Source organism: Haliaeetus albicilla, chromosome 12 (assembly GCF_947461875.1).
Source record: "Haliaeetus albicilla chromosome 12, bHalAlb1.1, whole genome shotgun sequence".
NCBI classification, from domain to species: domain Eukaryota; kingdom Metazoa; phylum Chordata; class Aves; order Accipitriformes; family Accipitridae; genus Haliaeetus; species Haliaeetus albicilla.
Window position 1 is genome coordinate 34,957,826 of NC_091494.1, and position 24,146 is coordinate 34,981,971.

Sequence of the window (24,146 nt, forward strand, 5' to 3'; positions counted from 1 at the left end):
CCTGGGCTATTTTAGGGGCCTTGCAGCTTTTCCTGCCAGTCCTGAGTGCTGTCTAGAAAGTTTGACCGGTCCTTGGGTGTAGCTTTAGGGCTCCTGAGCCTGCAGCACTGCCAGTTAGGAATTAAGGCACAGGATCCCTCCTAAGAGGGTTAGCTTCTTGCCTCAGTGCATCTTGTTCCCATCTCTTAATCTCTCTACTCCCTCTTTGAATTCCATCCTCCCAGCTTGGACAGGAAAAATCCACACACAGAGCAGATCTCTGCATTTCGGTTTTAATGCCTGGGAACGGATCTCTCGTATCTTAAAAGCGCGAGGCGTGCGTTCTGTTTCCTGCTTGCCCACCCTCATGGAAATTGGCTTGGAGTGCCTCCTCGAAGTAGGGAGGTGTCAGGGCTCTGACTGCGTGACAGTCGGACCTGGAGGTTTATAAGGGAAAAGAGGTTCTTGTTGATTATTTTTGTAAGTACTTGTCTGCTGGATCACTCCAGTTCAAGGATTTTTCCCAGTGTTTGAGTACTTTACTTCCTAGGGCTGTCTGGAAGCGTGTGTTTATCTGCGTTTCTGTTTCCCTGCTTATACGGCTCTTTGCTTCGGAGCAAGAGAAATCTGTGTGTTGATGCTGTCAGCAGCAGCTTTCCACTATTTCCACGCCTAAGGGAAAGGGTAAAATCCGTCATGCGTTTAATACATCAAAAAAAACCAAAACAACCCCAACATAAATTGAGGTGCAGGCCGGACCAGGCTGTGCCACCAGCAGTATCGTGTCTCAGACCTCTCTTGCGGGGACAGCTCACCCTGCAAGGGAGCTGCGGCTCCCTGGGCACGGGTTGCAGTAAGCTGCTTCAAAACATTAGACGTCACCGGTTGCATTTTGGGGTATTCAGGTGGAAAAGGCAGCAGGGAGGCTCGGCGCGGCCTCCGCGCCGTTACCGGCGGGGGCCCGGGCGTCGCCTAGCAACGGGAGACGCTACACGGTCCCGCCCCTCCGTAAACACGGACACGTGGGCAGCGGGCTCGGCCAATGGGCGGCGGGGAGCGGCGGGAGGTGGCCAATGAGGGAAGGGAAGGGGCGGGCTCAGGGCATGGGGCGGGACCGCTGGATGCGGGGGCGGGACCGCTGGATGCGGGTGCGGGGCCGGAGGGAGCCGGGTTGGGGGTGCGGGACCGGGGGGTTCAGGCCGGGGAAAGGGGGGGGGACGGTCGAGAGAGTGGGGCTGGGGGACCGGGGGGGGCAGAGCTGGAGCGTCGCGGTGGGCCGGGGGCTGGGTAGGGTCGGGGAGAGCCGGCTGGGGGGCTGGAGGGGGCCGGGGCGGCGGGGAAGGGGACACCACATCCCGCAGAAAGCGCTGCCCTCGGGGGGGGCACTCTGCCACCCGCTCCCCCCGCCGCGGTTTGGATGGGGTTTGATTGCTTTCCGTGGTGAGGCAGGGGAGGAGGAGGAGGAGAAGGAAGAGGAAGGCTCCATCCCTCCTACCCTCCCAGGTCCCCCCCAGGCAAAAAGGCTCCCGTCCCCCCCAGGTCAGGCTCCGTGTTTTCGGGCAGGGCAGCAGCGATGGCCCCACTCAGCCTGTCCCAGCTGCTGGACGTCGCCATCGGGACGCCCGAGGTCGGGGCCGTCAACTTCACAGCACTGCACAGCCTGCTGCAGGCCATGCTTGGGCATCTGGGCCTGCAGGACCTGCCAGCCCAGGAGCTGGGGCACAGCCTGACCCCCCTCCTGGGGGGGGACCAGCCTGCCAAAGCACACCCCGGCCTGGAGAAGAAGGGAGACAGGACCGAGGCCTGGGCCCAGGGCACGGGACAGCAGCCCCAGGAGCCGGGGGAGCGGCTGCCTGGAAAGGAGCCGCTGCAGGGCGCCACAAGCAGCCCCCAGGTCGCCTCCGTGGCCGCCGACGTGGGGCAGATGAAGAAGAAGATTGAAGCGAACGAGAGTGGCATCTCCAAGGTAGAGGCTCTTCCCGGTGCCCTGGGTGCTCCCCCGTGAGACCTCCCCTCCTCCGGGGGTCCGTGCTGCTCTTGTGCTGCCCTTAGACCACAGTCTGGTTTAAGCCCAGGCTCACGGCGGCACGTGGGGTTTCACCATGGGAAAGGGATGGAGTTTTGGGGAGGAAGAGCTGAGGCTGAAATGTTGCTCTAGGTCCTCCCCACGCTGCCATCAGCGAGTCGTGGGTCTTACACAGCACCCAGTGCCCTTGGCTCTGCCAGCTGGAGGCTCAGCACCCCTGGAGGTCCGGCCCCACCACCCTCTCCATCCCTCCCTTCCCCGCTCCTGACCTACGGCTGGGTACTGCATCTGCTCCTTGGGCAGCTGAGAGGCTCCATCAGCACCTCGAGGGCCTCATCTCCCACCATAAGTCTCCTTGGCTCGCCCAAGGGCTAAACCCAGCACTGGTGGGGACCGAAGAGGGGCCTCATCCTGCACAGCACCAAGCTGCTCACAGCCGTGCTTTTCCCGAGCATCCTCGGTGGGAAGAAATAAGCTCAGGTTCAAGGAAAGAGCCACCCTCAGCACTGCAAGGCCAGATCCTGCCAGGGCTGGGACTCCTAGGGAGAAGGCAACAGGGAGGGTTTCCCTGGGGGGCTGAGCAGGGAGCACTCACTGTCTTTGGGGCAGGCCCCTGCTTGATTGCTCCCCGCTTCATTAGCAGCAGTTGCTGCTGCCCTCCCAGGCCAGGCTGCAGTTGAGTGGGTAGCAGCAGCTCTTTGCCCTTTGTATTGGCTTCAGCTGTCTTGCATGGAGCCTGGCACGGGCAGGCAGGGCTGGATCCGTCCCTGCTGACTCAGGTTGTGCAAGGGGCTCCCCTGGGGCAGGGCTCTCTGGGGAGCTGCTGTCCCTTCTTGGCTGTTGAAGATGTGATGAATGGGAAGAGCTGCCTGCAATGCCCTGTGCTGCCCACCCCCTCCACCCCCACCCCGTGCAGACCACAGAAGCGGTAAAGGTCCTAGTCCCCAGGGACCCTCCCCTGGGGCTCACCCCTGCCATCCCCTTCTCCTAGGCCATGGCTCTCTCCCAGGATCTCCTTGAGGAGATTGGCGGGATGAAGGCGGCGCAGTCCCGCATGGGAGAGGACATCCGGACGCTCCAGGAGACACTTGGCTTGGTGAGCGGCTGCCGGTGCCCCCCGGGAGGGAGCTGGGCCCTCGCCCCCTCCCTGCCCCTCACTGCGTCACCCTGCGCCCCTGGGTGTCACCCAGCGTGAAGGACACCAGGAGGGAAGAGCGGGAAGGGTGTCCCAAGGGGGGAGCTCAGCCCACCCACCCTAGAGCCCCCCACCCTCCACCTGCCAGCTCTGCTTGGGGAGGGCAGAAATGGGTGCCGCTGCCTGCAGGTCAGGCTGGTGGTAGAGGTAACTGCGTGCATCAACCAAAGTGATGCTAAGACACTTTTTAACTAAAAAAAAGTAACGTGGGTGCTGGGAAAGAGGGGAGATAAAGATCTACCCGTGCAATACAGCCACAGCCCGCAGGCACAGCCCTGCCCAGCATCCCTCTGTCTTGCACACAAGTTAATTTGCAGATTCTCCTTTTGAATCCTGCTCCCCTGACTGCTGTCCCTCTCCTCGCCCCACTCCAGGGGAACCTCCAGGATGCTGCTGGCCGGCTGCCGGGTCTCCATGACCAGACCACGTTGGACAATGACGTGGTATGGCCACAAACGTGCCCAGATCCTGCTCCAGGACAGGAGGCAGCTGCATCCCCAGGGGACCAATGCACCCAGTCCTTCCATGCCAGGACATGGTCCCCAGCAGTGCTGGGCAGCGATGCTGGGGGGGGGGTCAGCGCTCCCGTGGATCCCACCCCACCCCCAGCTACGCAGCCGGGCTGACCCCTTGATCCCTTCCTTCCCCCAGAAAAAACTGAAGGAAAGGCTGAGCCTCTACCCAGCCCCGGAGGAGGTGAGCAACATGGTGCGTTGGGAGGTGCTGGAGGATTGCCTGGTGGGCAGCAAAGCAGGAGGAGGAGGAGGAGGAGGAGGAGGAGGAGGAGGCCGAGGTCCGTCGGTGGTGAGTGCTGGGGCATCCCGGCTGCAGGAGCGGGACCGAGCGGGACCGCAGCCCCCAGCGCCTCCAGCCGCTGCACACCCCTGGGCCTCTGCAGAGGTTTGCTCAGCACTTCTCTTCCCTGTGGGTCCCTGCAGGAGGCAGGACCTGGCATAGACAGAGCCAGGGCAGCTCCTCGGCTGGCCTAACAGGCAGATCTCCTCCACCATCTGTGCCATTGACAGCCCACAACAACCCTTCCGTGGGGCAAGCAAGCACCCAAAATCCTTGGGGTGACCGCACAGCCCCATGTCCTTGCTTGACATTGGGCAGGACCGTGGTTTCCTGCCCTCCCAGTCTCTCTGGGGCTGGTGGGTGGGAGCAGGGGACAGCAGGGGGACCTTTTGGGGCAAACCCTGGCATTTTGCAGCATGAGATGGTTTCCAAATCCTTCCTGGGGCTGCTGCTCCTGAAACTCAGGCACAGCCTGTTGGGCTGGGAAGTGGGTCTGGTCCACCAGGTCTGGAGTATTGAATCCCATCGCTAGAGGAAAAAACAAGCCTTGCTGTTGTATCAGGTGGCATCAGTAGGGTGTTCGCTGATCCCCTGGATCGGCTGCTAAAATGACTCCGCAGGAGCTTGGGGGGTCTCCGTGGGGTGGGCAGCCTTTGCCTTTGGGCTCTTGTAGCTACTTGAGTTTGGCCCTGTGAGCCAGGGGGTTTGGGGACAGGGGCTGGGGACACAGCTGGGGGGACCTGGGTCTGCCATCACCACTGCATGGCTGCCTGTAAACCTGTTCCTCTTTCCTTCCTCTTCCCAGGAGGGCAGTGGGGGCCAGTCTGCCCCTGCCGAGCCCCACATTTCTGACTTGGACACCCCGCATGGGGGAAGCTCAGCACCAGGGCTGAAAGCACCAGGGACACAGCCTGTGCCCAGGACCAGCAAGGGGACTTCGGGGACACAGCCCAGCTCCCAGGGGATGCACACAGGGATGCAGAGAGCACCAGTGACCCCTGAGAATTGGGAAGGAACTCCCTCAGATCAGAGAAGGACTTCTGATACCAACGCCACCATCCTGGGGACACAGCCAGTGTCCCCCGGCACCAAGACCACAATCCCAGGGATGCAGCCAGGGTCCCCCGGCACCCAGACCGCCATCCCAGGGGCACAGCCAGGGTCACCTGGCACCCAGACCACCACCCCAGGGACACAGCCAGGGTCCCCCGGCACCCAGACCACCATCCCAGGGACAGAGCCAGGGTCCCCTGGCACCCAGACCACCATCCCAGGGACAGAGCCGGGGTCCCCCGGCACCCAGACCACCACGCCAGGGACACAGCCAGGGACTCCCAGCACCCGGACCAGCATCCCGGGGATGCAGCCAGGGACTCCCAGCACCCAGACCACCATCCCAGGGATGCAGCCAGCACCTCCAGGCACCCCAGGAGGAGGAGCAGGCGTTCAGCCAAGCCCCCCTCGCATGGAGCCCAGCCTTTCTGGCACTGAGAAAGTCCCTACTGAAGCCACCCCCGGTGCTCTGGGGACACAGATGGATGCCACAAGCCCCAAGGAGGGAGACAAGGCTTTGCCCACCACACAGCTTGCCCAGGCAGGCCACCCGGCAGCGGGGACCCTCTCACTGACAGCCCAGGGGTTCGAGATCCCCCTTGATGGCTATCCCAGGGCCATGTCCCCTTCACAAGAGCCAGCTGTGCCCTGGGGGTCCTCAGGCTCCAGCAGTGCCTCCAGCCGCTACGAGGAGACAGTGGAGGCTCTCCGCCAGATCGGGCAGCTCGGCCACCTCTACACAGCCCTGAAGGAGCAGGTGGCCCAGCTGGAAGCCACCAAGTCAGACCATGCCGAGCTTGAGAAGCTGCGCCTGCTCTTCCCAGAGGGAGGTGGGAGACCTGGGGGGGCCGGCAGGGGAGTGTTTGGCATGGGACACCCTGGGTCGGGGGCTCATTGCACCCAGAGCCTGGTGCCGAGGGGTGAGACCCCCTTACCGACAGCGTGTCCCCTTGAACCACATCCCTCTAGACCAGGAGAACATTGCCAGCATCCTGGCTGACCTCCGGGGCCAGGTGTCCTCCCTGCAGGGCCTGGCCAGCGACCTGCAGGGCGAGAAAGGGAAGGTGAGCTGGTGGCAGTCCCCGAGGGGGCTGCAGGGATGCTGGGGGGAGACTGTTGGGCAGGGAGGGGGCAACCGAAGGGCCCCCGTGCTGGGACAACACAGGGGGCCGTGTCCTGACTCTGCCACCACCGCTGTTCCCAGGTCAGGCAGCTGGAAGATGCACTTGGAAAGCTGGGGGTGGCTGGACCTGACTGGAAAGTGGATGGCAGCGACCAGATTACCCTGCAACTGAGGTAAAAGGATGGGAGAGGGTTTCTTACCCTGTGGGACTGCAAGGGAGCCCGGGGGGGCTGAAAGCATCCCGGTTTGGGGGGCAAGGGACACCCCCTGAGTGGTCCCGTGGAGGCTAAGCCTGCCTGTGCCTCTGTCTCACTGACCAGGTCCACGCTGCAGGAGATAAAGCAGGAGCTGAAGGAGCTGGGAGAGCAACAGGAGATGACCAAGGCCACGCTGGAGCAGTTGGTGACCAAGACGGCTGACCAGCTGCAGGAGCAGGTGAGGTCCGGGGGGAGCGCTCCCACCACCCACCAGCTCAGCAGTGTGGTCCTGGCAGGGGTCCCAGCCATTTCCCCTGGCTGGGTGAGGCCATCGAGCCTCCACGGTGCCCGGGCTTGTTACCTGCATCTGTCCCATCTCAGAGCCAATTCCTTCTCCCCTTTCTGCAGCTGGACGAGCTGAGGGCGATGGTGGAGGGCACAGGGCAGGAGCGGGAGCAGGCAGAGGCGCAGGCAGCGTGCCCCGTCTGCAGCACGGACATCAGCGTGCAGGTGGGGCAGCTTCTCCAGCGTTACGAGAAGCTCCAGGAGCTGGTGGACTCCTTCATGTCGCGGCAGGCGGTGGGCAAGGTGGTGAGGCAGCTGCCGGGAAGGAGCCAGGTAGGGAGATGCCTGCATGGGGGGCTTGGGAGGGGGTTGCTGGGACCCCCGTGCCTGGTTGTGCTTCACTGTAACACGGGGGAGCCCCTCCCTGCCCACCGAATCGGCTTTTACAATTCAGCAGCACGGAAGGAAATGAAAGCCTTGATGCACATGTCCTGCTGGCACTGACAACCCACAGCCACCGGCCGAGTAACCAGGGTCTGTCCCCGTGGGGTAGCCAGCCCCCACCTTGCCCAGCACCACCTTGTTGTCTTCCTCCCTGAAGCAGGATGAGGAGCTGCTGAAGCGCATCCAGGCCACCGTCATGCAGGTGCAAGGGGACTACGAGAAGCTCAGCTCCGTCACGGGGAACCTCCTGGATGACCGTCACCAGAAGCAGAAAGATATCGAGGTAGGTGGCTGAAACCCCCGCGGGGTCAGAGCATCCTCCAGGCAGACCCCAGGCTGGGATCCACAAGGGATTTGTCCCCCTGCCAACTGGCTCGCAGCCCTGTGGAGGTTCAAAGCACCTTTCCTGGAGGTTTTTGGGGTGGCAGTAGGGGGACCGGGGGGTGCTCAGCTGGCCGGGAGACAGCTCTGACCCTGCCATGGTGTTATGGGATGCTTTCTGTGTTGGAAGGCTCTGTTCCAGTCCCTGGAGAGGCTGGAGAAGGAGAAAGCAGACAAGGAGGACCTGGTGCTGAGAATCGGTGTGGTATGGCCTTGAGGGGCCCAGTGCCAGCTAAGGGGGTCCTGGGCAGGGTGACAACCAGCCATCGTCCCTTGGGGGCTCAGTGGCAGAACTGGCCTGGGAGAGGGGGGATTTCCAGACCAGCTGCAGGTCCCTCACCAGGTCCCTCTATCTCCCCTGAGGTCCCTTCAGCTGGTGGGACTAACCCCACGGGGGGTGATGGGGTGAGCAGGGCCACGTAGCCACTTCTCCCTCTTCTCCCAACATGAGCTGGCCCTGCCCATCGTACCTCTGTTCTTTCCCCACCGCTCTCCTGCCTTTCCCTATTGCTAGAAAGCAGACAAAACCGCCCTGGCCGGCAAAGTCAGTCGCACCCAGTTTGACGCAAGCATGGAGCGGCTGAATGAGATGATCCAGGAGATGCTGAGCCAGGTGATGGGCCAGGAGCAGGGCTGGCACCAGGTCCAGCGACAGCTCAGTGAAGAGATGGACTCCAAGGTGAGGGGTGGCTCGTCCCTGCCACACAAAACTGGCACCTTCAGGGCTTAGCAGCCTAAGGCAACATCCCTCTGAGGATCCCCCACTCCTGGCTTTTCCCTGGGGGCCGCAATGTCCCATCCTGGGGCAGCTGGCTGAGGGTGCATGTCCGTCTGCAGCTGGACCGCCTGGAGCTGGGGCCTTTCCGGCAGCAGCTGGAGGAACACTGGAAGACCATCCTGGAGCAGCTCAAGGAGAAGGTGCCGCAGATGGAGGCTGACGATGCAGCTGGGATTAAGAAGTGAGTGCGATGGGGATGGCGATAGCTTTGGGGACAGCACTCGCCCCGTTCCCTCCGGCTGTCCCGGCCGGTGCCCACATGGTACCCTGGCATTGGACCAATTTAGCCAGCAAACTGCGGGGATGCTGACTAAGTAGCTGTGCCTTCTCCTCCCACCAGTAGCAGGTTCCCAACATTAAAGGACGTGCGAGGAGGGGGCACCTGCAGGATGGAGCCCTCCCAAATCAAAACTGGGGTGTGGGTCCAAAGGTTTTCTGGAGCAAGGGCGGGGGACGGCGGCTCGTCCCCCCTGGGCAGGGGTGCGACACACAGCGCCGCTGGAGCTGGGTTGTGACCTGCCCTCCTGGCAAGGCACCCGGGCGGAGGGTGGTAATTAGCGCTGATGAAGCAATGAAACCGGTGCAAGGGCTGGTTCGGATGGCAGGTGTGGGTGCCTGTGCCTTTCACCTTGCATCCCTGCCCACTCTGGGCAGCCACAGGCAGCTGCCGGTTTTGGAGGTACCAGTGGGGCTGAGGCAAGCATGTTGTGGTCCTTGGGCAGCTGTGACAAAGCTCATCCTCCAAAACGTGGGAATCCTACAGCCCCCAGGCCTGGCATTTGCTCCCAGGCTGGGAGCATCCCACCCCAGCAAGAGGTACAGGAACGCCCCCATTTTGTCCTTGCCAGCATCCCCAGTTCCCATGGGACTGAGGTGCTGTGGGTGCCCATGGGAATAGTTCCCACAGTGGTGGTGGGGTTTGGGTGTTCCACTGTGTGGATTTTCCGGAGCCTAATATGAGGTGGAGCTTTCTCCCAGGTGGGAGCCCACAAACAACCGCTCTCCCCCATCGTACCCTCTTTATTTTGTAACCAGCCAGCAGGCTGGGATCTTGCTGGGCTGGTGGGAGATAAACCAGGCTCAAAACCCTGTGGTTCCCCCCGCAAACACCGTAACTCACTACAGCGAAGTGCTCAGCACCTTACTGCTGCCTTCAAGCTGCCTGCCTGCGTGCAGGCAGGGCTGTGTCCCCCCCCCAGCAGCTCACCCAGCTCTTTTCTACCCCCCCGCAGGCAGCTGCTGGCCCATTTCCACTGCATCTCCTGCAACCGGCCCCTCAGCATGCTGGTGCCTGGCCCGTGAGTAGCACTTGGCGCTGGTGCATTGCGGGGGCTGCATGGGTGGGATGGGGGAGATGGGTGCTAGTGGTGCCCTGCTGTGCCAGGCATGGGGCTTGGGGTGTCTGCCTGGGGGATCCGACCCTGCTGAGCCTTCTCCATAGCCCTGTCCATCAGCGGGGGGACGGGGACCCCTCCCCGGGGGCAGTGGGCAGGGGGATGCCATGGGGTACAAGCCCGTGGGTTTTGGGGTGCTGCCCCAAGCCAGGGTGGGTCGTTTTTCCCCCGTCACCCACCCGTGGCCCCTGCCCTCCCCAGGCACATCGTGGCCATCCCGTCCATGCCACCGCTGGCCCCCCACCTTGCTGGGCGTCCCCAGACCATCCTCGAGCTGGAGCAAACACAGCAGCACAGCCACAGGTAGGGGACACGGGGACCCATCCCTGGCCCCTGGGGTGCAGGGGGGCCCTGCCCTGGTGAGGGAGAGCTCTGCCCTGGGTGGGGGCAGAGGGGTCCGGGGGGGGCTGGGCAGGGCAGGGGAGCAGAGATGTGCCACGGAGGGTCCACTGTTCTTGCACCAGGTCTGTGGGGTTTTACAGCCTGTCCCTGCTGCCCTGTCTAGCCCTGTCTCAATGGCACTGAAGCCACATGTGATGAGTTGTGTCTGGTCTCAGCCTGACCTCAGGCTCGTTGGGTGCCTTCTGTGAAACAAGTTGCCGAAATTAAGCACTGCAGCTGGGACAGCCCGGTTTCTGCCTCCTGGTGTCCTTTGCATATGGTGCAGGAACCTACCGTGGCCATGACCAGCTCACCAGGGCTGTGGGGAAAGAGCAGATCCAGCACGGTTGGACAGGCATGGGTCTCCTGCAGCAGTCGGAGGAGAGCGCAGGGACAAACCCCACCAGGGAGCACCCCCCCGGCCCCCTCCCTGGCATAGTAGGGTGAAGCACGGGGTGCCATGGTACCAGGCGCTGAGCATCCCTGTGCCCTGTCCCACAGGGAGCAGGCGGCTGAGTGTGGGTACCCCAGCGTGCCACGGCACTGTGGGGGCCGACACACCCTCACCCACCCGCTGCAGCGCTGCCCGCGCCTCCAGCCTGGCACCCCGCGGCCGCTCCAGCCCCACACCCTGCTCCCCATCAAGGTAGGGATGACAAAGGTAGGGAGGGATATGGTGGGGGCAACTGAGGCTGGGAGGGTGATGCTGAGCATCTGGCGGGGGATCCGTGCCTCAGTTTCCCTGGGGAGAGCTGGGTGTGGGAGGGTTGCTTGGGCACGCTGAATTCAGCACCGTGTTTCAGCCAGCCTGCTCTCTCCTTCCTAGCACGATGAGATGGAGCTGTTGGGCCAGGACGGCCACATCTACAGGGGCCGGCAGGATGGTCAGCTGCCTGTGCTCATGGGCAAGGAGGGTACGGCTGGGGCACACTTGGGAAGGGGATCTGGCGGGGGTGAAGGGGACAGTGGGGTGGGCAGGGTGCCCATGGGGTGCCAGTTTTTCCCCCACCCGTGTTCCCCCTGGCTCCCCCCACCCCAGCTCCCTCTGGTTTCTCCTGCCAGGCTCCCCGAGGGACAAGCCCAAGCTGTCCCCACGGCAGTGGGATGCCTGGGATACCGGCCGCCTCCTCTCACGGCCCCAGAGCGCCGGGTCCTCGCTCAGCCAGCCGGGTATGGCCCTGTCAGGGCACCAGGGCAGGGAGAGGGCACCCTGCTGTCTCCCGGTGGGTGGGGGTGAGCAGGGGTCTGTGCCCCCAGTCGGGCAGGGTGGGATGGGGGTCCGGGGTGGGATGGGGAGGGGTGGAAGCAGGATGGAGGGGGAGGACTGGCAGATGGGGCAACTGGACCCCGTATTGGAGCCAGAGCGAGGTGGGGAGCTGGGGGGGGGGGGCCTGGTCAGTGTGGGACAACAGCCTGTATGCTTCAGGGTGGGGGCCAGGACCCTGTTTCTGGGTGTCTCTGGCCAGGCAGGTGCCCCTGCTGCCTGCCCCATCCTGGGCTGGCAGAGCTGCCCACAGCCAGTGCCTGCCCCGTGGGCTGCAGGGGGGCTAACCCCTGCCCCTCGCCCCCAGGCACCGCCGTTTCGCTGGAGCACAGGCCAGCCTCGTCCCACGGCCACCTCTCCCAGGCACCGGGGCTTTTCCCGCCCCTGCAGGATGGATCCAGCACCCCAGCAGCTGGGTGGGACCGGGGGTCCCCGGCCAAAGCCCCACCACCCCAGCTACCGAGCAGGCGAGCAAGTGGCTCCGGCCAGCAGCAATAAAGGGCGATGGGCAGCCAAGCGCCTGTGCGGCCTGAGTGGGGTGGCCCTGGGTCGGGATCTTCCCGTCATGCACAAGGAGGGGTCGGCAGCATCCCTCGTCCTGTGGCCGCGTATCACCGGAGGAGCTGAAAACAGCCCCTGTCCACCCTCCTCCTCCTGGGGTCTGTGCTGGCTGCGCTCCCCCCGACACCCTCTGGCCACCACGAGCCCCATTTGGTGCCAGTGACCCCTGCCAGGGGAGCTTGTGGCCCCAAAGGGGGCCTGGGGGAGCCGGGTGGTGCAGCAGGAGGATGATGATGCTCAGTTGCTGCTGAAGGCAGTGGGAAATGGGGACCTCAGTGGGAAGGGCGGCAGCAGGACGTGGCTTAATGCCAAAAGCAAATCCCACCCCAAGCCTGCTGGCTTGATATCGCTTATCCTGAGGGATGAGTGTCACTGGACTGGTTTCCTTATCTCCTAGTGGATAAACCCCCTTTGTCACCCCCTTGTCCCTCTTCCAATGCTGCCATGGATGGAAAGAGGAAGGCACCGACCCCAGTGCTGCCCAGCTCGGGGCAGCTGACGCTTCCCACCTCTGGAGCAAAGCACCATAACCCCTTCTCTGCCCCCAACCTTGGGAGAACACAGCCCTTCCTTTCCCTTTGCCACCCCCATGGCTTGGGGCTGCTTTTCCCCAGCCCCCTTCTGTCACCCATCCCCTCAGGGTGAATGCCCCACGGCGTGCTGAGACCTAGCACAAATTGTGTCACAAGTGGAGAGGCACCAGGCAGGGAAACCGCAGCCCCTGGAAGCATCCAGGGGAGCACCCCTCACCCCCATCATGGTGTGTCCCTGGGGGCTGTCCTGTGGAAATCCTGCTCTCCTGGTGGATCTTATCCTTAAACTTGGGGGGGGGCCCAAACATCCCCCTTACAGTGGCAGACCCCATCCCCACCCACCCTGCTCCTGTCCCCAGGCACCTTAGTCCTGAGGGAGCCACCCCCATGGGGATGTTTTCCCTGGTGGGCTCATTTTTTCAGGGGAAAAATGGGTGCTAAAGACCCACTTTGGGGGTGCCCAGGTGGATCCAGCTGGATCTGAGGTCCCCCCAGTACCACCTCTAGTGGAATAACTGGGAGCACTCAGAGCAAACCAGTGGACACCAGCTAGAGTAGAGCCAGTGAAGTACCATCCTGCACCCATGGAGGGGGTCAGGTGTCAATGGGCTTAAAAACACCCCCACCCCAGGACTAACTGCATTTGCAGGATACAGCCCAGCTGGGGCTGACCCCTTCGGTGCTTCTTCTGTTCTGCCCCCCCAGCTCAGCCCCTCTCCCACTCCCTGTTCCGTTTGCTGCTGCTGGGACCCAGCTGCACCCTATAAATGCCCCCCCGCCCCTATAAACACAAGCACCCAGCCACACATCTTTTCTTGGGTGCTGCCTGTGCTGCTGGAGTGGGTGAGTAACCCCAGCTGGGGGCTTTTATCCTTGGAGGTTGTGCTGTGCTGGGGGGGCGTTCTCCATCCTGGGGGGATCTCCCTGTCCCCTGGGGGATGCTTGGCACTTGTGCCTTGAATCTCCTGGCCATCGCTGGTATCTCCAGAGCTGCTGCATTCCTATTTTGGGGGGGTGTTTACCCCAGTTGTTGTGTGAGCGGTGTGGCAACACGGGCTGTGTTTTTATTCAATTTTAAATGTAGTTTGGATATCTAAGCACTAAACCAGGGACTGGCGTGTTGTTTGAAGTTATCAGAAGGGCGGTGGCACAGCGAGGGGCTTGGGAGGTCGGGGTCTGGGGTTGAGCAGTGCCAGGGCTTTGCCCATCCTATGGCCATCCCACGACTCAGGGGCTGGCAAGCCCCCATGTCCTCGGGCTAGTGGCCAATCTGCAGTGGGGGACACTCAAGAAGGCATCAACCCCAGCACAGGGTTTGCCTAAAAGCCTGGCAACCCTCAAGTATCGCAGGCAGGACTAGGTCTCCCTACAGTGCTGAGGCCTGGGAGGTTCATTGCATGTGTGGGTGATGGGGCTGGCGGGGGGAGACACGCTGCTGGGGGGGGGTTGCAAACCGCAGTATTTTGTGAGGGTGCAGGATGCGGTTTTGGCTGCACCCTGGTGCATGGGGGACCGAGCTATGCTGGCATGGCACACACCCCACCCCACCCCCCGGCTCCGGGGTCTCCCCTTCCCTTTGCCCCCCTCTTTGGGGACGGTGGCTTCTGCAGGCAGAGTCCAGGCAGCACATGGGACTCAGTGCAGCTTCCTGGGGCTGCTGACACCTCCTGGGGGGAACTTGTCCCCACTGGTGTTGCTGTGGCATGGGGGGGCTCGCCCCCATTCTTGGTGCCCTGCCAGGGATGTCCTCCCAGCAAAGAGAAAAGGCAGGGACAGCTGGTGTTAAAAAAGTGATTTTTTTTTTTTTTTTTTTTAATTTTTAAATTAATAAAAAACCTTCAACCTGTTTTTTTTGTTGTTTTTTCTTTTTTTTTTTTGTTTGGTTGTGTTTTTTGTTTTTTTTTAAGCAAGATTGATTTGAAAACTAAAAAACCCCCCAGCTTCCCCCTCTCTGGGAAAGGGCCATGAACAGCAGTCACAGGGATGGGGGGGACATCACCTTGATAAATCCCCCTAGGCCCCAGGGGTGCCAAGGGAGGGAGGAGGGGGCAGGAGGAGGGTCCGGGGAGGGGTCTGTGCAAGAAGCCGGGCTGAATTTCAGAAGCCAGAGGAGAGGTGTGTTTGCTCTGGGCGCTGCAACCAGGAAATCCAGAGCTGGGGGGGGGCCCAGCAGCTCTGTGGCCATAATCCGGGGTGATGACAGCCCCCTCCATTTATTTTTTTGTTATTCCCCACCCCCTTTCCCTCTCCTGCCCTGCTGCAGGGATGCTGGGGAACAGGGAGAGGAGCCATAGGGAACAGCCCCCCCACCTGCCTCTGCGCTGCTGCTCCTTCTCTCTGGATTTATATACATTAGATATATTTATATATTATAGTTATATATTTAAAAAAAAAAATAATGGGGGGAGAAAAGACCAGCTAGTGACTCTTGCAGAGGCTCTCATGGGCCAGTGTCCTCCCTGGCAGCATGTCCCCCCCCCTTAAAAATAATAATAAAACCTAGAAAATTATTCCAGTGCGTTTCTTGGGGAGCCCCTGCTCCCAACGCCCTGGCCCAGACCTCCCTTTCCCCCCAACCCCCATTTCCACCCCCCCCCCCCTCTGCTAACCCAGTCTTATCTCTGGCCGTCCATGGTGGCCACGGCTTTCTGTGGGGGGGCGGCAGGCGGAGGGGCAGGGGGCCAGGCAGGTTGTGGGTGGTGCAAGTGGTGGTGGAGGCCGTGGGCGGTGGGCGAGGAGGGGGGCAACCAGGCAGGCTGGTGGCTGGGGGGCGAGGAGGCCCAGAAGGGGCTGAAGCTCCCTGGGGGGGAGCAGGCCATGGAGGTGATGGGGCTGTTGCTGCTCTGCAGGCTCTCGGAGGTCCGCAGCTTGGAGAACATGGCCAGAGCGTCCGGGAAGTTGGGTGGCGTGGCCGGCGTGTTGCTGGGGGTGCACATCTGCGGGGGAGAGAAGAGGGTGGGTGTCAGATCAGTCACGGATGTTTTTGGGGGTCCCAACCTGCCTGCAGGAGCTGGACCCATCACTGGGGTTCCTGACTGCATCCCACACAAAGGACCCACCAGCCCCTGGGGATGCTCGGAGCCTCAGTCTGGCTGTTAGTGGGGTATTCAGCACTGCTGTGCAGCCCCCAAGCAGCTGGGTGGCTCCTCCCGAAGGTGTGGGGGCTGCCCGGGGAGGGTCTCCAGCCCATTCTGGGAAGGACATTTTGGACCATCCAGGGTGCTCGAAGCCCTGGGGTGAGGCAGGTTTGGGGAGGGGGATGCTGCTCTGATGCCATCTGCCCCACGGAAGGGAGCAGCATGGATGGGGCTGATGCGATGGGGTCCAGTCTGATGGGTGGGGAGGGGATTGATGTCCTACCTGGCCCTGCAGGACCCCCCACCCCCTTGCATCCTGTTAGGGCAGAGTGAAAGGCAGGCAGGGCCCCCCCGGGACACGAGGCTGCGGCCAGGCCCTGCACAGTTCCTGGTATGGCCCCTGTCTTCTACGTAGCCGGCTAAATTTAGCACCCTCCCCTCCTCCTGCCCGGCCAGTGACGGATCTGGCCCTTTTTGCAGCCAATCTCACCAGCAGAGGAAAATCCAGTGGGGGGGGGGGGGCAGCCCCACGCTGGGGTTCAGGGGCTGGCAGCGCCCAGGGCCCCAGCTCAGCAAAGCACTTGCTATGGTCTGAGTATGGCAGGGTGCTAAAGCCCACCCAAGGGGATGTGCGGGGGGACACACTTCACCCCGGCAGTGGAAAATAGAGTGGGCACCTGCCCCCTTTTTTTGTCTCCAGAGGGGGGGTCGCTGGCAAGGAGCAGTGTTGTTCCACAGGCTGCACTGAACATATGCACAGGGGGGTTAGAAATAGCCACGCTTTGTCCAGCCTGGTCCCTGAGGTGGGGGAACAGTCTTGGGGGGCAGTTCCCTCCCCGCTGGACCCACTGAAAGAGATTCCCATGAGGTTGCACTGGGGGCATGCACGGGGAAGGGGTACATGGGGTGCATGGGCAGGCGGGGGGTGCGGGCATGGGGAATGCACTGGGAAGGGATGCACAGACATGGAGGTGGTGCATGCACAGGGGCTTCACCCCTCTGGGTTAAATCTGTCCCAAATCCCTGTTGCTCTCGTGGAGCCACAGCTTCTGTCGGAGCCCAGGGCCCAGCTGAGCGGCACATCTCGCTGCTTGCGAGGACGTTGAGCAGTGCGAAGGGGCTGGGGCAGCGTCTGCTGCCTTAGCAATGGGGGATCAGGGAGATGGTTCTGATGGGGAATAGCTGCTGCATCTCACCCTTCCCAGGGGTTATTCCGGGATTTGCCCTGGCTGGCACTCAGCAGCCCCAGCTGTTCCCCAGCACAAGCAAACACCCAAATCCCTCTTACAGGTTCCTCCCCATCCCAGCCACCCTTAGTGATCACCAGGATCAGAGCAGCAGCTGGGTGCTGTGGCCAAACTGCAGCCGGGGGGGGTCCCCAGTCAGACCCATTTGAAGATGGGGTGCTCCCCCAACCTCTCCCAGCCTGGGGAAAGTGGCAGCCAGCAGACATGTGCTGGCAGTGGGATAGATGAGCTCCCATTAGCAGGCAAGGCTGGTGCACCCCAAAAATGCAATCATGGCCAGGCTGGCATCGAGCGGGTTTGTGGCGAGCTGGGGACGTTCCTCCCTTGCCGCATGCAGACTTTGGGAGAACTCATTTCAGAGCTCACCTCAAAGTGCTGGTAAGCCAGCTTTTTTTTTAAAAAAAGCCTACAAATTTGGCAGTATCTGAAAAGATACTTGTTGCAAACAAAAATCCCAACCCCCAAAAAACTTCAAGTGACTGTGTTTTGAAAAAAACAACCAACACAGCCATACACACACATGCACGTGCCAACCACCAGCCCTGGACTGAGGCTGGATGCAATGCTGGAGCAGGGACACAGCTCTGAGCTTCTGGGGTGATGTCTGCCAGATTAATTTAAAAAAAAAAAAAAAAAAAAAGAATTGCCACGTAATTATTGCCTTCCTCCCTCCAATACTTTTTGTTAAGGAACTGCTTGGCTGTCAGAGGGTCAGTGCCACCGTGAGCTGCCACACCGACACACCAAACTGCTCCGGTGAGTCCCTTCCCTGCAGCCTGGACCCACGGGGGGTTTTGCCTGGTGCGGGGAGCCTCCCCTCAGTAGGGGCAAAGGTGACGTGCCGCCCCACGCCGTAATGCTGTTATGCTCACAGCTTTGTTCTCTGCCGCTTGAAAAAGAAATAGAAACCGCGACCGTAAACCCTGTCGTCTTGCCCTGGGCCCTGAGCCGTGCGGGGCATTTTAAGCTGCAGAAATCAGGATGTGGAGGGGGGTGGGAATAGCAGCAAAAAAAATGCCAAAAATGTGAGATGGGAGTATTTGGGGAGAGGGTAAAAGGTATTTTGTCACCACGTGGAGCACATGGGGTTAGGAAAACGCTGTGGGGAGTGGGAGAGCCGTCCAGCTCTGGACCCTCTGGGTGGGGGCAATGGGGCGGCCGTTGTGCTCAGGGTGGGAGGTGGGTCCCGCTCGGCCCCGGGGAGCACAGGGATGGGGAACGGGATGGGTTTCCTCGGAACTGCTTTGCATCTCGCTTCTGGCAGCCGCCCGACAGGAATCACCCCGATGAGGCTTTTGGTGTGAAAACACAGCGAGGCCTGGATCCGGCTGGCAGCTCCCGCCTGCTCTCCTGTTCCCCTCTCCCACCGGGAAAGGGTTTTTTTTCTGTGACATGACCCCTTGCAAGCTCCCCGACGTGGTGAGAAAATGTGCAGGGGGAGGAGGAATTAAAATAAAAGGGGTTTAAGTGGAAGCCGGCCGGCAAAATTACTTTCTCTGAGAGAGAGAGAGAGAGTGCTTGCTGCCGGCAATGCCGGGCTGGCTGGTGATTTTCTGACGGCATGAGAAAAGTGGGGGGGGGGGGGGAAATAATAAAAAAACCGGCTTAGCCCAGATCCACTCCTTCCCCTGCACGCGGCACCGTTTAATTCCCTCAACAGGAAAAAAAAAAAGCCTAAAAATGAAAAAAAAAAAAAACAAAAACCCCAAACACAACAAAAACCACCCGGAGGGGAATAACTTCCTCCCCTCAGCCAAGGGGCCGTGCCCTCGGCCAAGGTCAAGCGGTGTTTGGGGAAATGGGGGGGGGCAGCAGGGGTGGCCCCCGGCCCAGGGAGCCCAACTTCCAGCGCGATGCTCGCAGAGACAAACTATTTCCTGGCAGACATTTTAGCTCATGTTTACATTCGCCGGCTGCGTGTTCCTCCGGGCGCAGAGCAATATGGCTGGCAGGGGAGCTGACAGCTCCATGGCCTGGGGGGGGGGCCGGGGGGGTGCGGACCCCCAGAGGTGGGGGGGGGGTGTTGGGGGGTCCTGAGCTGGGTGGTGGTTGTAGGTGTGGGGGGTGTTGGGGGTGGTTGGTAGGTGCTGGGGTGGGTTTTAAGGTGGTTTTGGGGATGGGGGGGGTTGGGGAGGGGCTGGAGGGGGGTGGGGGTCCCACTTACCATCTGGGGGGGGTGGTGGCTGCTGGGAATGTTGGTCTCCTGGAAGAAGGCGCTCAGGGCCGTCTGTGGGGACAAGCTGTCAGCCCCAGCCCACTCGAGACAAAGGGGGAAGGAAAACATGCCCCCTCGCACCCTCCACCCCCGTGGGACCACCCCGGGGGGCATCCACGGGCGCCCCCCCCCCCGGGCCTAAGGCAGGGGGAGCCTGGTGCTGCCCTTCACCCGACCCACTCGGGAGCGTGTGTGTCGCCCCATCCAGGAGCTCCCCACGCTGGGGGGTACAGCCCACCCCCCTTGTTTACACGGCGTCCCCCTCCCCAACGGCCCCACCACGGCCCCCCCCCCCGCCCCCAGCTCGGTGGGGGGGGGGGGAAGCCCCCCCGGCGTGGGGCGCTGGGCCGCAGCTCGGGTTACGGCCCGGGTATAAATAGACCCGGGGGAGCTCGGAGCCGGTCGTGTGCCCGTGTCCCCCACCCCCCGCGTGGGTGCTGGGGGGGGGGGGCGCTCAGCGGCCCGACCACGCGTGTCTGTGGGCCACGGCTGGGCCTCCCCCCCCTCCCCCTTCCGCCCCGTCGCTCTGCGGGCAGGGGGGTGGCGGGGACTCCCGGTTTGCGGTGTCCCGGTTTAAAGGGGCGGGGGAGGGAAGGTGTGCCCCGGTTTGGGGAAAGGGGGGGGGGGGGTCCCCGTCCCGTACCTCGAACTGCCAGTGGGCCGCCTGCAGCAGCTGCTTGGCCTGGTCGGCGGCGCAACCGGCCGCCAGCACGAACTGGTTGATCATCACCTGGTGCCGCAGCTCCTCCATGTTCACCGACATGGCGGGGGCGGCCCCGCCGAGCTGCCGCCCTGGCTGCCCGGAGCGCGCCCGCCGCCCCGCGCCGCGCCGACACCGGGGGGCGGCGGACGGGAGGGGAGGGGGGGGCGCGGGGCGGGGGGGGGGGGGAGAGACACACAGACACACACACAGACACAGGGCGAAGCCCCGCCCTCGCGCCCCGATTGGCCGCCGCCGCGCCGCCCGCCCCGACGGGCGTTCGGTTCGAATCTTCCAGCTGCCCCGGCGCCGCTCCCCGCCCCGCCGCTTTCCCATTGGTCGGCGCTTGTGTTTTGGCTGCAGCAAGCGTCGTTATTGGGCGTTGAACAGCCGGGAGGGCGGGGCGGCCGGGAGAAGGAGCGGCCCGACCGCTGATTGGGTGAGTTGCGAGGGTTTTTTCGGAAGGCGTTGGTGACGTCACGTTCATTGAGGAGGTTCATTGAGGAGCGCGGGGGGGGACGTGCATGGCCTCCGCCACCCCGGGCTGGGGGGGGGCCGCTCCAGGCCGGGTCTTCCCCCTTAATTCCCCCCCCCAGCAGGGCTCTCCCTGTTCCCCCCCGTCGTTGTCCCCGGGGCAGGGACCCCAGCCTGGGCCCGGGGGGCAGGAGGGGGGACCCGGCCTGAGTTCAGCCGCATGCCCCTCCCGTGGGAAGGCCTCGGCAGGAGGGCCCAGGGGCTCAGGCAGAGCCCCCACGTTTGGGGTTTTGGGGTGGGTTTTGTATTATAACGCTGAAAATCCTGGTGACTCCGAGCTTCAGCCGCAGCCTGCGAGGGCGAGCGAGCTCCCCCCGCCACGTCTGCCACCGCCAGGCGCCGGGACCGAGAAGGCCCGGTGTGATGCATGCCTGGAAGAGTTTAATTAAAAAGGGAAAAGTGGTGTTTAAAACCCAAACGAATAAATCGGGGGCTTCGCAAATGGATAGCGTGAAAATAGACTAAGCTGAAAAGAGCTGTCGGAGGTTTGGATGTGGCGGTGGTGACCAGCTGGCCGAGGGAGAGGGAATGAAGAGGCAGAGGGATGGAGACTTGAAGCGGCGACTTGAAGCAGCTGGTTATTCCCCAGCAGCTGGTTATCCCCAGGAGCCGGTGTGCGAGGGCCCGCATGGGACTTCTGCAAAGTCCCGATGGTCCCAGGGAGGTGGGGTCCAACAGGCAGCGGCACAACGGAGAAGCGATGCCAATGTGTGGTTTCCCCAGGCTGAGTATCACCCCAGGGTGCTCAGGGGGGATCCCACTCACCGGGGTGCAGCAACGTCAGGTGCAGGTACGGAGGGTCCCGCTTGCCCAGCCCTGATTTTGGCAGCTTCATCCTCCTAGGGCAAAACCAGGCCTGAGGCAGGTGGAAGTGTGAGAGGAGCAATTCCAGAAGCTGGGATCCAGAACTCACCTGCCTCCTGCACACAGCCCCTTTACACGCAGCCCCGGAGAACGCTCAGACCTTCTGCTTGCCAAAACCACCCACTTGTGTGCCCAGCGCGGCTTCTAGCTGAGTTAGCAAAGCTGTGAGCAACCGGCCTTGGATAGCGTCTGCCTGTAAAACCCAGGGAAACGCTGCTTATGAGCCCTTGCTTGCAAACCAGCGGGGCTCATGCAAGCAATGGGCATCCGAGACCGTTATAAAACACGGCGTTAGTGACATTTGGAAAAGCAGGCGGGACCTTCAGTCCTTCAAAATGAAACTCTGTGCCTAGCCTGGCTGCAGATCCACAAGACTGCTGCAAAAACCATGGCTTTTCCCACCACACCAACCAGTTGGTAGAAAAGCCCCTTTTTGGGGCAGGATTTGCTGTTGACTTTTCTCTGGCCTGATCCTGCCTGAGGTGCTCTTCCATCCTCCCATCAGGCACGCTGCCCTGCCACCCCACTGGGACCTGCAGCGGGTATGGGGTCACCCCTCCAGGCATGGTGCAGGCTCCCAGCACCCTGCTGCACCCTCCTAGCCAGGAGCTGCTCCGGCAACCAGCCTGGGGGGTGGCTAATGATGCAGCAGCCCTCGTTAGGTGCTCAGCACCCGCTAACGAAGGGCCTATTCCCAGCCCTCCCCACCCTGCAGGGCTGAGGCAGCCTCTCTGCTGGGCTGCATGGAGCCGGCATCAGAGCCAGCCCAGGGGTGGGTTGTTGGATCTGTAGTGTGTGCCGCTCACTGCTGGAGGAGCTGGGAGTGGACTGGGAATACTGGGTATATGGACAAATGTTTGTTGCCAGGGGAGAGCCGCTCACTCTCCTGTTTAACCTTCGAGCAAACCGCTGTGCCCTTCTGTGCCTCAGTTTCCCTCTTGGCACAAGGAGGCAGGAGCAGGATCCCCTTTCCCTGCCAAACACATGCACCAAATCCCATGGCCGGGCAGCACAAGCGCTTCAGACTTGCATCTTGCCCAGCAGCAGATGTGTTTTGGGGTTAAACATTGCTTTTTCTACGTGCATTGGATTTCCCCTCCCCACGGCCCTGCTGGGTCAGCCCCGCTGGGGTTTGTCCTGGCTTTACTTGTGCTGGGGTTTGGAGTGGATGCGGCTGGGCAGGCTTGGGAGGGAACCTGCCCTCGAAGCCATATCGTCACCCAGCTCCTGCCTGCGCTCCCGCGCTCCACTGCGGCACTGTCCTACAAAATCCTCTGCTGCAGTAATACACCGCTGAAAAAAAAAAACAACAAACCCACAAGCCGTGCATGCACGCAGCAGCTCTGTGTGTAATGACTGCTGGGTTATGGATCTGCACGGGGATAACTTTGAATTATTGTCTGCACTAAAACCCTGCAGTCTGTTGTGTGCCGGTAATGAAATGTGCTGGCTCCCTCTCTCAGGCTCGTGTTTCTTGCTGCCGTCGCTGGCTGGAGTGAGGCAGAGGAGCAGGGCCGCGCCGGCAGCTCAGCAGTGCTGGGCTGCACTAGATTTTTAAATGATCCATCTGCAGAACAGGCTCCCCGAAACGTGTGTCGGGGTGAGCACGGATCAGGCCCCTGGGATCTTGGGGCTCCCGGATGGGTGCCAGCCCTGAGAGCTCCCAGAGCAGGCTCCCAGCGTTGATGTCGCCCTCGGCTCCTCTTCGGCCAACGCTCCCGTTGGCACCCAGCCCGGGTGTGACATCCAGCGGTGCGGACATGGAGTCACTGCCGGGGCCGCGGGTCCCTGGGTGACGGCGACAGGCTGACAAACGTGGGGTACGAAGCTGCAGCCGGACTCACCGTGGCGGTGGCTGCTCTTTGGTTTGGCTTTTCTCGGCCGCCCTTGGGGCTGTGCGGGTAGAAAGCAAATGGGGAGGGAGGTGCGTGTGTCCCTCTGCGGGAAGGGCACAAAGCGGGGACCCCGAGGGACGGCCTTTGCTCGTCACCGCTGAGTAGCTGAGGACATCGGGGCAGCTGATCCGCCTCTCTGCACATCTCCCGTTTGATATTTATAGCACTCGTGTTATCAACTCAAATCAAAATCATGTAATGCTCCACTAAGTTGCACTGCAGGACGTAATTAATTACCAGGGTTTTTAAGCGAGTGGTCGAAGGGTCCATCCATCACCTTCATGCCCAAGGGGAAAATGTGAAGGCACCCAGTGCTTCCCAGTAGCTTAATGCTGGGGAACTGGGGGAACCTGAGGGTACGTTGGGGTGCATTGGAGCGGACAGGCAGCTCCCTGCCTCCAGGGGCTGCGCCCGGCAAAGGCAGCTGCTCCTGGTGCGGAGCAGAACTGGGAAGGCGGGATGAAGAAGATGGCGGTGTGCACTGGGGGGGGCTTTTTATGTGACACCCCCCGCCCTCGCAGCGCTGTGCAGCCCTGCATTGCTGCCGGAGGGTCTCGGCCCCTGTGCCAATGGCTGCTCCGTCTCCTTCCCCCTGCGCCAGGCGACCTGTTGGGAAAAGTGGGGGGCTTGGCCTTCTCCCAGGGGCCACCCCAAGAAGCTGGAGGGGGGTACAGGGACAGAGGGGCTGTGCTCTGAGCCAGCCTGGGGGGCCCAGGCTGTCCCTGGGGGTCTCTGGGGTGGGGTTGCTGCTCAGTGTCACCCAGCTGGTGGGGCTGGGAGCGAGGGTGGGAGGAGGGTGATACTGGGGTCACTGGGGTGCGTAACTGGGGGGGGGGGGTGTGTGCAGATGAATGGTACAGGTGGCAGGTGATGGCAAGGGGGACCAGTGAGCAGTACTGGAGGCAACTGGGTAGCACCGGGGGTGGCAGTTGATGGCAAGGGGGACCAGTGAGCGGTACTGGAGGCAACTGGGTGCCACCGGGGGTGGCAGGTGGGTGGCACTGGGGGCACGCGTGTGCCACCGGAGCGGGGGGGGCGGGCAGAGAGAGGCAGATAAACGTCTTTTGAGGGGGGGCCCTGCTGTGCGGGTGGGGGACACCGGTACAGGGCGATCCCGGGGAGAGGGGCAGCGCCTCGTCCCCGCGGCGGGGCGGGGCGGGGCGGGGCCGGGCGGGGCGGGGCGGGGGAGGCCCCGCCCCGCCCAGCCCCGCATTGGCGCAGCCCC

General features: G+C 62.4%; 2 protein-coding genes across 3 annotated transcripts; one reads left to right on the top strand and one right to left on the bottom strand.

Annotated features, from left to right (window-relative positions):
- The first annotated feature begins 1,294 nt into the window (after nucleotides 1-1,294).
- QRICH2 (glutamine rich 2) lies at nucleotides 1,295-11,909 on the top strand. 2 transcript variants are annotated; one of them, XM_069799006.1, is made up of 19 exons: nucleotides 1,295-1,945; nucleotides 2,997-3,101; nucleotides 3,575-3,643; nucleotides 3,852-3,896; nucleotides 4,801-5,878; nucleotides 6,018-6,112; nucleotides 6,253-6,344; nucleotides 6,492-6,606; nucleotides 6,777-6,986; nucleotides 7,255-7,380; nucleotides 7,609-7,683; nucleotides 7,993-8,157; nucleotides 8,316-8,437; nucleotides 9,489-9,554; nucleotides 9,852-9,953; nucleotides 10,533-10,677; nucleotides 10,858-10,945; nucleotides 11,094-11,201; nucleotides 11,603-11,909. In XM_069799006.1, the coding sequence occupies exons 1-19, from the start codon at nucleotides 1,553-1,555 to the stop codon at nucleotides 11,791-11,793; spliced, it is 3,390 nt and encodes a 1,129-aa protein (XP_069655107.1). In that variant the 5' UTR covers nucleotides 1,295-1,552; the 3' UTR covers nucleotides 11,794-11,909. The 2 variants fall into 2 exon arrangements, with proteins under 2 accessions (XP_069655107.1, XP_069655108.1); XM_069799007.1 differs by having other exon boundaries at nucleotides 7,258-7,380.
- A 2,260-nt stretch (nucleotides 11,910-14,169) lies between these two features.
- UBALD2 (UBA like domain containing 2) lies at nucleotides 14,170-19,811 on the bottom strand. The gene is made up of 3 exons (XM_069799008.1): nucleotides 19,572-19,811; nucleotides 18,878-18,940; nucleotides 14,170-15,325 (listed from the first exon to the last, which is right to left on the bottom strand). The coding sequence occupies exons 1-3, from the start codon at nucleotides 19,689-19,691 to the stop codon at nucleotides 15,005-15,007; spliced, it is 504 nt and encodes a 167-aa protein (XP_069655109.1). The 5' UTR covers nucleotides 19,692-19,811; the 3' UTR covers nucleotides 14,170-15,004.
- Between the last annotated feature and the right edge of the window lie 4,335 nt (nucleotides 19,812-24,146).